We start from the raw sequence: 11,284 nt of genomic DNA on the forward strand, positions 1-11,284 counted from the left end.
AAACTCAGACTCACTCAACTCATTTGGACACAAAATATATTTATTTTCCTAACTTTTCTATATTCGTTAAATCCCCCCCCCCCAATATTGTAATTTTACCTCTTCAGTACTCTAAAAACTATTCAAATGAAATAATCTGAGAAGTGAGAAATGCTCACACATTATAGGCGTGGAACAAAAAATTGCTTCATCTTAAGGAGTCACAAGCGAAATAAAAGGTTAGGTGTAGTGTAGACATCATTTATTAGCATTATTAAAACAGGCTGAGTAAGAAGACATGACTGTTATTGTCATCATTTAAGGGCGAGTGTTTCACAAGTTAATAAAGGAGAGACAGCATGAAGATGTTTCATCAGGCACAACGAGACACACAGTCGACTAAAAAACACACTAGGCTAACTAGTCATCCTGATAATCGTTAGAGTAAGACGTTACATTACCATATACCACTGAAACCCTGCTGCTTAAATTATATTATAACACTGCAGCGAGATACATAACAAACAATCAATCACATGGACTCTCCTCAGTGTTATTAACATATGACAAGTATATATACAATTTATACATCCATAAAAACAGCATTAAGTTCAATGACTTCAGAGAAATATTTCATAACATACTGTATGTATAAAAGATTCAAGTGAAGTGTTGTATGATAAATAAAGAACATCTGACTGACAGAAGCTAAATTGTTGTGTAAGACAGATGAGTGTTGATGGATTAGCAATATAAAAACAAGTATTTTCTAATCTAAAATAAAAAGAGAGCTATATCCATCTTGCTATGTTATAATTATAAGTAAGAGGAGCTGATGCATATAAACCCATAATAAAATAATTCCATTATAGGCTGATGTGGACTGATGTGACGCCTAGTAAACTCCAGGGCTGTTACGGATCCCACAACAGAGCACCATGGTGAAGATCATCTCGAAAATCTAAATGGGAAAAAGGACAGAACGGCTTAATTCAATAAGTTTCTATTCAAGTACCTGCATCCTTATCACAGCTCATAAAAGCAGGAGTTTCAGGGAAATGTTGGCCATGTTGTGAGCCTTTTCACACCACAGCCGTGTGAAATAACCAACTACATTTTCAATCTGACACTCACCATGATGACAGCAACCACCAAGGCAGCCAGACCAATCAGGTAGAGCTTCTCCGAGAACAGCTCGATCAGCTTATCATGACAGCTCTGGGAGGAGACAGAGGCAGAACAGAACATGCCAATGGGATAAATGAGACATTTTTCACCCCTCACACTGTACACACACTGTAATGGATTACATGTAACAGAGAGCTGGGTCAGTTGTCAAAACAAGGTGCTGAAAATCAGCTGCCTCTGACTACACTTCTGAATAATTAATTATGTATATGTTATCTATTAGTGGCATAAATACTAACAAGGAGTCAAAAAGGGTAAAAGTCTTAATCGCTGGTGTCAGTAATTTGGGTCAATATAGCACCAACACAATACTGGGTAACTTTAACTTGGGTAGAAACCCACCCAAGACAAGGTGTTGTTTTAGTTAAAACTTTAGTGTTATTTTTTATATTACTGTTGGATTATTTACCCAAAGTAAATATGGTATGGTTGTGAACTGTTCTAATCTACTGTAGTTCTTTTTAAACTTCATGTCACTATGTGTTACTGATTGTTAATGTGTATCCTTTGCAGTTTTGAGCACATCGTTTCAGACAACTAACAATACATTTGTGGCCATTTTGAGGTCAAATTTGAGCTTTTTGTGTTCTGGGTCAAAATATTCATATTTTAGTTTGAGTTAATAACCCAACGGTTATATAAAAAAACAATACTAACACTGGATCAAAACAACCCATTGATAATGGGTTAAGCCAGGACTAGGTCTGTGCTATATTGATCCAAACTGGGTCAATTTTGAGTGAGTTTTGGTATGAAGTAAAGTTTCTGGAAAATTAATTGAGATAATTGAAATAATCAGACAGGGATGTCTGTTTTTGGCTAATCCAGAGACTTAAATATCTGACATAAAGGAACATCATCACATTGATCCAATGAGCCAACCTTTATTGTCATAAAGCAGTCCTGCTCATTGATTTCAAACATTTATCTATCACAGTATAAACTGTATGGAAAACTTATATTTATAACTTATATAAAATGTATATTATCTCAGGGGTGTATACTGCCATATTGCCCACACTAATAATAACTGAAATCAATCAGTCAATCAATAAGCACAGGAATTTACTTTTTGATTTTTCTTTTTGACAACCATCCATTTCTTAACAACAACAGTTTCATAGGTTACAGGTTACAGTTTCGCATTTGGCTACATTTGGTGAGATGCTGTAATTAGTCAATCCAAAGGCTGATGATAAGTTCAAGTTGCAATTTCATAAAACCTGAAATTTATATTTGCCCCTCTTTCTAAAGATGCTAAATAATAGTCTATTTTCTGTCTGTTCTGCAGCCATTGAAATATATTCTAAGGATGGCAGACAAAGCCAATAAAAACATTTTCATAACAGATATTGTGAAGGTATTGTGTTCATTGTGAATTTTAGTAAGAATATGTGTATACCTGAGATTTCAGAAAATCTTCTAGAGACTTTCTGGGACACAAGGTGCCGATGACTTGTTTGAAGAGAGCAGTGTCGTCTCCTTTACCACAGCAGTCGAGCTGAAAGGGAGATCAAGAGCAGAAACAAGAGGTCACTCACTCAACAAAATACATGATCGAAATTGATTTCTATCGCTTATAGACATAACAAAACAACTGGCTTAGGGCCATCAGAGCCCCAATAAAGTGAAGATTTTCCATCATGACGTACCGTCTGGTGGAAAACATCCAGCACCTTGATGGCAGAGTCTTTACTGGGAGACCCTGAGACGTCCACAGCTTTGATGTATGCAGAGTCGTAGAAGTTGATCAGTTCTTTGGAGATCTGTGGACAGTCAGGAGTCGGGCAAGTTGTTTTAGAGACACAACAACAAACAGAGCAGGTTCACTGGAGCAAAGGTGGAAAATCAAAGCAAACATCAAACATTCAGAGCTGCAGTGAAATGCGGGCCTGTGTGTGTGTGTGTGTGTGTTTTCTACTGTGTCCCTGTTCATGAAACCCCAGATTGCTGCAGCCACTTCACAAGCAAAGAGGATCACCAAAAAGAAGAAGAACTAAAGAAAGAAAATGAGGAAAATTATTTGAACCTCAAAGTCTTTTTAATAAAATTAAACTGAAAAACACTTCCTGCAGGATAAAACTCACACATGTGGGAGCTGCAAAGTCAAAAAGAGAGATACTCACTGTTCCCAACAGGCACTGAGATTCCTGAATGGCACCGTAACATCCGAGGAAGCCCACAAGCATCATCACAGCCCCAACAGCTATCAGTATGTACACACCTGTAAACACAGAGACAACAGGAAACTGACAAACGTACCAGGGTTCAAAGAAGTGTAGTTCATCATTGTGTCCTCAGCACCACTAGGGGGCAGCAGTGTCAGAGCAGTGTGTGACTGCTGCTCATTCATTGATTCAGACATTGTTTGGTAATGGACTTCCTGGATGGCTCTCTTGCTTTCCCTGTAGGATGACATGACATTACTGACATCCTGGAGCTCCCAGATCCTGAGAGAGAGAGACAGGCGCTGAGGCCAGGAAATGCCTACCAGGCGCTGAGGCCAGGAAATGCCTACCAGGCGCTGAGGCCAGGAAATGCACACAGACGTTGCTGTGCGATTAAACTGACATAAAGAGGAGTCTAAAATTACATTTATACTGAGCGCTCGAGCAATGTATTAACCTATAAAAAAATACATTTTTGGCCATTATCCATGGTGATGAAACAAAATACACAATTTCTAAAACTTTTAATTGCAAGCAGAAGTGTTCAACAGGCACCAGTATAGGTAGTCCTGTTCCTGCAGGAAAAAGTAAATGAATAGCAATAAAGCTCCAGTTACAGCAGAGGTCTGGCTTATGTTTTATGCAGCTTAAAGAAAAGGTCCTGAACACAGAGTGAAGGTGAAAAAATATATCTATTTTACTAGCTATATGGTGAGCTTAATTTAGAGTACAAAGAAGCACTTGGAGCAATGAAGGCATGCATTAATAGATTATAAAAGCTATCATAACAGGCCGCCAATCTGCTTTAGACTCCTCTAAATGCATCTGTCACTCGTCTTAAACAGTTAAAAGTTGTTAAAGCTGAGAAAAATTGTCCCATAATACACCATTTTGATTATTTTGTTATTAGCAGTGGTGGAAGAAGAATTCACATCCCTTACTTAAGTAAAAGTAGCAATACCACACTATAAAAATATTCAATTACTGGATTCAAGATTCTACTCTTTTTAAAGTAAAAATACAGAGGTTTTATCAGAAAAAATTTAGGCTACTTAGAGTATCAAAAGTAAAAGTTCTCATCATCAGAATATCATCTTTTTATTCCACACATTCTTCTTCTTTGTCAAAACCTGGCGCCTACAACAATGTACAGCAGACAGTTGACTCGGAGATTCAGGTGTGTTATACTAGTAGTGACTAATGCAGCCTCAGGTTGCTAGCCTCAAGATGAGGAGCAGGCTACAGAGCTCTGGTAAACTCACTTCTTTCTAACTCCACACTCCCAGATTTTTTACATTTTTTCCCTAAGTTTCAGAGAAGCTGTAGTTTGTTTTAGTTTAGAATGAATCTAACGTCTTTAATCCACCCTCATGACCTCAGCAGATCCACAGCAACCTTTACCCTTTACCATAACAACAGTCTAACTACACTTCACTACATTTCAAGGGGAAATATTGTACTTTTGACTGTATTTATCTGACAGCTATAGTAACTAGTTACTTTTCACATGATAAGCTTATAAAATACACTTCCAAAATACATCGTTAAAGATTAGACCAGTGGTTCCCAACATTTTTGCCTTGTGACCTCTTACAAAAAAGCTAGTTGGGGCCCCATGTCATATTTCAGATGTATCTGAGGTCATTAGCAGTTCCACCAAAAAGAGATTTCCCCTCTTCACTTCTCAGATTGTTTCATTTAAATAATTGTTTGAGACCCGAACAGGTCAAACTATCCAATATTTCACAAGAAATGCAAAGATTAGAGAAAAGTCCAAACTATGAATACACATTTGTGTCTCAGCACTTTCTTTGCTTCCCCATTAACTATCTCATGACCCCTCAGATTTTTCTTATGACCCTTGGCTTGGGAACCCCTGAAATAAACTACCTGACAGTATATAAAGTAGTGTATTGGTACTTTTACTGAAATGAAGAATGGGAATACTTCCTCCACCACTGCTTTAAAAAAAAGATGGTCTGGGAGCAGTCTGTTTCTGAGTTTTCAATTTTAACACACACGCGAACAAAACACGCACAGCCTCTAATGTAGCCTGACAGAGCGGTGTAAAAGGGACAGCATCTGTAGGCCTCAAACACCTCAGACTGTACCTCATATATCACGCACAGCCATTCCACGTACTTACGTCTACACCCTCTCTTTTTCTCTCTGCCTCAACTCAATGCCCCCCTTCTCTTTCCCTTTCAGGACTTGATGTTTGCAATGCGGCAAAGCAGGCATTATTTCCACTGCCTTCCATTACTATGACAACACCCTTTGAGGTTTGAAGGCCATTGAGACTTTGAGGGAGACAGGCAATTTTGTACCACCGGGGAAGTTCATTTATTTCTTGTCTCCCAGTGTAATCTCCAGAGGGGGAAAAAGAGGGGGTGAAGACCAGCTAAAACCCCCACTTGGACTTCTCTTGTCTTTTCTCATCCAGTATCTTTAAAAAAAGAGATGTGAAGCCATGGCCACACTTTCGGAGCATGACACCAATACACTGAGATGAACCCAATCATACTGTATGTCAATGTATAAATGATGAGGTAAGAAGTAATTATTAAAAAGGCTCCATATAAACATTTCATCCTGTCATTTTGTTAACAAAAAGAGTTGGAATAAAAGGTTGCAGAGCATCTTTAACAAATTACCCCCTGCAGTAAATATTAGAAATACTAAGTTAAAGTTACACAATATATTTGTAGCCCACCTTACAGTAACTTCAACATCATTCACAATTCATAGATAATTCAAGTGTGTGCACTGTAAATAGTTGACGTGTCACTTGGTCTGTAAGCAGTGATAGCAGGTTAAAGGACAAGACCAACATTTTTGGAAATATGTTTCACTTTCTTGCCAAAAGTTAGATGAGAAGATCAATACCACTCTTATGATTGTACGCTAAATAAGAAGCTGGGGACAGTAGACAGCTAGCTTAGCTTAGCATTAAGACTGTAAACTGGGGAAATAGCTAGCCTGGCTCTGTCTAAAGGTAACAAAATCTGCCTACCAGCACCTCTAAAGCTTTTTAAATCTGTACAGCCAAAGTGTAAAAACAACAATTTGTTAGTTCTAAAGGTGCTGGAAGGCAGATTTTGTTACAATACCTTCGGACAGAGCCAGGCCAGCTGTTTCCCCATTTCCAGTACTTTCTGCTAAGCTAAGCTCCCATGCTGATACCACTCTCATATCTGTCCGTTAAATATGGAGCTGGAGCCAGCAGCCAGTTAGCTTAGCGTAGCATTAAGAGTGTAAACAGAGAAACAGCTCGCTTGGCTCTGCCCAAAGGTACTGTAGCAAAATCCACCTACCAGCACCTTGAGAGCTCACAACTTGTCGTTTTTACACTTTGTCTTTTGTACATATTAAACAAACAAAATACACTGTGTTAATTAGTGAGCTTTAGAAGTGTTGGAAGCGCTAGAGATAGTTGAAGTGTGTCATTGAAACCAGTGGAAGTTTCTGGTAAGCAATGATAGAAGTTGATAAATAAGACTTTAAAACCCAAAAGATTTTAGTTTACTGCTATTTTCATGTGAGAGATTTCCTGTTTATACAAAGCAGTTAAAGTAGCAACAGAGCAGGTTTCAGTAGCTGTGAGGCTTTAGAGGAATGCTTTCTCTTTGTGTACAATGATATACACATGCAATTTTATTTCAACATTTTGCCTTCCTTCACAGCCTGTTTACCCACAATGCAACCTTCTATTTTATTATGAGTTATGATATAACGCAGAAAAGCTTTTCAGGCCGAGGCTCTGCATTGTACATACAGTGTAAAACAACTGAAACATCTTGTGTAACAAAATCTGTCACACTCACTGTATCTCCTACAGTATGAGAGGCTGTAGCACTAACCAGACCAGACTACTGACAACTGCCACCAATAATGATTTCAGGCACTGGATATGAGGTAGGAGAATGTGTATTTTCAGCCTTACATAAATACCACTTTGGTGTGCCAGCATGCTAAAAACATCCAGTCCAAACTCTAATTTGAGGGGTAATGCGCAGATGTACAAGGCTATTTGAATTATGCAAGGGCGTATGTTCAAGGGAGGGACAAAAAAAAAAGAAGCATTCCCTTGATCTCGGTTGGGTGGGCCACTCTTGCCGCCCTGCCTTTAAAATCACGAGTGTGCCTTCCCTCTATAAAAAGCATGGGTTTTTACTCGCTCTGTATACTTACTGAGGAGTAAGTATGGGAGAGCAGCAGGAGCCCAAATGTAAATTAGTGGGCTCACTAGAGTTCACCACCACAACAAACCGAGACGATGGACCTTTGAAATGTTTAAATCATATCGTGTATTGTAGGTTTTAGGGCCAATCTGGGGATTGCTGAGGGCAGCGAAGGAGACATAATGATGATTTATGACTTTAGTTCATGCGGTGAGTGCAAGCTGAGGCATATATTCCTGATTCTGTGATTTGGTTGAACCTGCAATACTTTAACAAAGATATACAGAGAGCATGTTGCACTGCATTAATACAAAACTCTCCTCCAAAAATTCCTGAGGATCAAATACTTTAGCGACAGAAGCCACATGATGGCTTTATTTGTGCACCATGCTAACGGACCGTTAGTTTTCTCAGAGCCCACATATGTCTCAACCTCTGTCTGAAGCATCTAGCCTCTCTCTTGAAAGAACCACGAGGCTGTGACTTTTTGCAGTCATAAACATGTATATTTATCTGAGTTAGAGAACATCACCCAAAGTATTCAGTCATCAGTGTCAGAATGACAGCTGAGTAAAAACACTGACGTGTAGACACCGGCTGTAGCACTCTTACGTCGTGCTGTGGATTTACGCAGATCCTGTTTCCTGGTCTTTTCCCAGATGTCACGCCGCTTCTACTATTTCTGGACATTACTCACATGATCCCAGCTGATTGTGAAAGACATGTATTTCTGTGAATTAGTTAACTTTCATCACTATGTTAACAGTGAGCTTCCTGTAATGTGGAGAACAAGGAATGAGGACAGGAACACCAAAGAGTACGACAGGAAGAATAAGTTGTGCCTCAAGAGGACGTACACTTACAACGAAATAGGCGGGATGGGACGCATGATGATCAAGCAACTTACAGGAGGTGGTTTTATGAAGACTATAATCTGTGTTGAGACTCTGACAGAGAGGAGTTGATGTTTATGGTATGTTTTTGAGCCCATAGTTTGTTCTATTGTAAGTTGATTTTATTGTATTGTCAGATTGTATTTGTTATTTTGTCCACCCTGTGTATGCCCAAAATTAGGCCACTACTACTCTGTGGACATTTACCACTGAAGCATGAAATATTAACAGCTTTCCCAACCTTAAAAAATGAATCTTTAAACAATGAACACTTTAAAATAATGTATATCTAAACATTAAAACTAAATGTGTATGGGGGAAAAAAATCCCTTTTTATGCTATTTAAAGATTGGTGTGATTGTGAAACACTACTGTTGATGGTATATACTCACTGATGTAGAAGGTGCCTGGTGCCTGGTGGCCTTCAAACTGAAGTATGAGGAGGCTGCTGGTTCGACTGTCATGGCGGAGCCATAGGGCCACTCCTAAGATCACACCTCCAGCCAGCTGTCCCAAAGAGAAAAATGGTTTAATTATTTTCTTTCATGTTTCTTTACTTTGGTGAAACCTTGGGAAGGATCAGAGCCATTAAAAATGTTAGCATGAATATTACAACAAACCTGTAGTTATCCATTTTTAAGACTTTTTATAAAGACCCATCAAGGTGTTTTTTTTATATGACGGCAAGAGCGAGTGCCGTGACATCGGGGACGACACAAAGCCCGACTCTGCTGAGATCAAATCAGTGTCCAAACCTTTCTGCTAAAGCTTCTCTCTGTGTGCGTGTCCAGCTCCGCCGTGAGGCATTGAACTGTCCGCTGTCCTTTAAGGGAAGTGACGAGAGGACATCCTGACACCTCAGTGACCTACGGCACAGACCATGTCCTCACAACATTGTTTAAAGCCAACTTAAGAACTTTGTTATTCAGGTTTAGCTCCCTTGATCTCTCCTCTATTCTGTATCTAATTAAGGAGAATATCCTGATACAAGTGTTATCATATAAAAGCTGAACTACTGAAGGATCCGATCCAGTGCAACTTATTGTTCACATGCTGACGCTCTCTTTCTTTATGCAAATGTTTACGTCAAGGTATCTGCACATTTAGTGACATGACTGCACTCTATTGTTCTCCAACAAACAGGAAACTGAATTCTCAACATGAAAAATAGCAAAATGAGGAAGAGAGGGCTGAGAGTTTTTACAATGACAGGCAGACTAGCAAAACCAACAGAGGAAACACTCCATTAGGTGCGGCGTGTCCAGTATATGGTGATTTTGTACGACGACTGTTCTGTACAGACAAACCAAATGGAAATTTACAAGTCACCATTTCTGACTGTGCAAGGCTACGAGTGAACACATAAAGTGGACAGCACATCTGCAGGAAGTCTGATGTGATGTAATGAAGTATAAACAGCAGACAGCTGCATTAGGCCACTGAACCGTGGCAAGTCCATTATTACTAGTTATAAATAACTTTTTCAGAAAACACGATGGACTCAAGGAGCGTTCAGTTTGAAGGGAGAATGTACCATTAATGAATAATAAAACTACGCCATTTCACGAGGAGTTTCCTGAGCTCTTTAAAGGTTCAAAGGCAGCAAATGCTACAGTCTGGGGACCAGGTAGGAACAAAGGAAACAGCTCTCCCCACCCCCAGAAACTCAATTAGCCCTGTGCAATCTCCCTGTTTAATTTGGGGAGAACCAGACTCCTCAAAAAAAGAAATCATCTAATACTGAGGAAACTCTTGTTCAGTTTTTCATCCAAAACAACTTCAGAAATCAGACCTTCCTGTCTGTAGTATTTGATTAATATGAAGCTGAGTTAATTCAGTGAAACAATGGATCTAAAGCAGAGTTAAAGTGAGACATGCTGGAGGGTATTATCCCAGTGAGACGACCTAGAAGGCTGAAGCCCTCCCAGTCTGGAGAGCTCCTCTCTCCTTCTCTTTCAGCCACCTTGCACTGGTGCTCGGCCATGCAGAAAATAACTGTTGATGAAGGGTGAGAGCATTTCAACTCCTGCCCGGCCACGGTTTTGTGTGCTGTGCCTCTTCTATTGATGCTGCTCTCCTCTCAAAGACAGAGCAGCATAATTAACACAGCAGGGCGGGAAGCTCTGTGCATCACCTCCAGGATTTATCATCTATCCGTTCTAAGCCCTGAGCTACACAGATGTGTACATGTGCAGCTGTCAGGCCGCTTAACCAAACAATAAGAAGAGAGACAGTTTTAAGAAAGAAGTATGTTACTCAAACAGGAAAAGCGCAAATTTCAAAAAGCAACTTCAGAGAAAAATGTGTTCAACTCACCCAGAAAATAAAATTAAAGAAAAATAACATGTATTTAATGCATTTCGTGCAGCCCGCCACAGCCATGTTGCCAGTTTTTATCAGCTCGTCCTGTAGAAACAATTCAAATAGTTAGAGAGGCCAGTCTACTGTCCCGGATCACACAGTCTCTGCTAGAGGTCTCAGTTTATTCAGGCCAGTTGGGGTATAAGCGCCTCTGTGCTGCAAACTCCTCCTTTATAATCAAGAGTGAAAACCGAGACGGAGAACTGCCCACCAAGTGAAGCGGACAGGAGGAGGTGAAGGCTGAGGGAACAACAAGCTCCCCATCCACAAGAGCGAACAGGGAGCCCTACTTTGTTCCTCTGCAAGTTTAAAAATGCGTTCTAGTCAGATGAAATGTGGGGCAAACTCGGGACCATTCCCATGTTTTGCCTGAGAAAAGGAGAAGAAAGAAAGTACAATCCTCAATCTTTTCTAATGATAAAACATGTTTAAAAATTTAATTTCTGCAGCAAAAATACACATAGCTATAAGAGATCAAGGTACAGATGTACGTGTGCAACATTGTTGCTTTTTC

The 11,284-nt window shown here is 39.6% G+C and overlaps 1 protein-coding gene across 1 annotated transcript; it reads right to left on the reverse strand.

Moving 5' to 3' along the window:
• Positions 1–219: 219 nt before the first annotated feature.
• Positions 220–10,943, reverse strand: LOC122875412 (CD81 antigen-like). Its single transcript, XM_044194480.1, has 8 exons — positions 10,726–10,943; positions 8,802–8,916; positions 3,294–3,391; positions 3,089–3,163; positions 2,820–2,933; positions 2,570–2,668; positions 1,114–1,197; positions 220–940 (listed from the first exon to the last, which is right to left on the reverse strand). Exons 1-8 carry the CDS (start codon positions 10,789–10,791, stop codon positions 875–877), a joined length of 717 nt encoding a protein of 238 aa, XP_044050415.1. The 5' UTR covers positions 10,792–10,943; the 3' UTR covers positions 220–874.
• Positions 10,944–11,284: the final 341 nt, after the last annotated feature.

The sequence above is a fragment of the Siniperca chuatsi genome, linkage group LG4 (assembly GCF_020085105.1).
Source record: "Siniperca chuatsi isolate FFG_IHB_CAS linkage group LG4, ASM2008510v1, whole genome shotgun sequence".
Taxonomy (NCBI): domain Eukaryota; kingdom Metazoa; phylum Chordata; class Actinopteri; order Centrarchiformes; family Sinipercidae; genus Siniperca; species Siniperca chuatsi.

Excerpts from the sequence above, each read along its gene's own strand:
- LOC122875412 (XM_044194480.1), bottom strand. The coding sequence starts at position 10,791 with ATGGCTGTGGCGGGCTGCACGAAATGCATTAAATACATGTTATTTTTC. Across the intron at positions 2,669-2,819 it reads TGGATGTTTTCCACCAGACG|CTCGACTGCTGTGGTAAAGG; the intron begins GTACGTCATGAT and ends TCTCCCTTTCAG. Across the intron at positions 941-1,113 it reads TGGTGGTTGCTGTCATCATG|ATTTTCGAGATGATCTTCAC; the intron begins GTGAGTGTCAGA and ends TTTCCCATTTAG.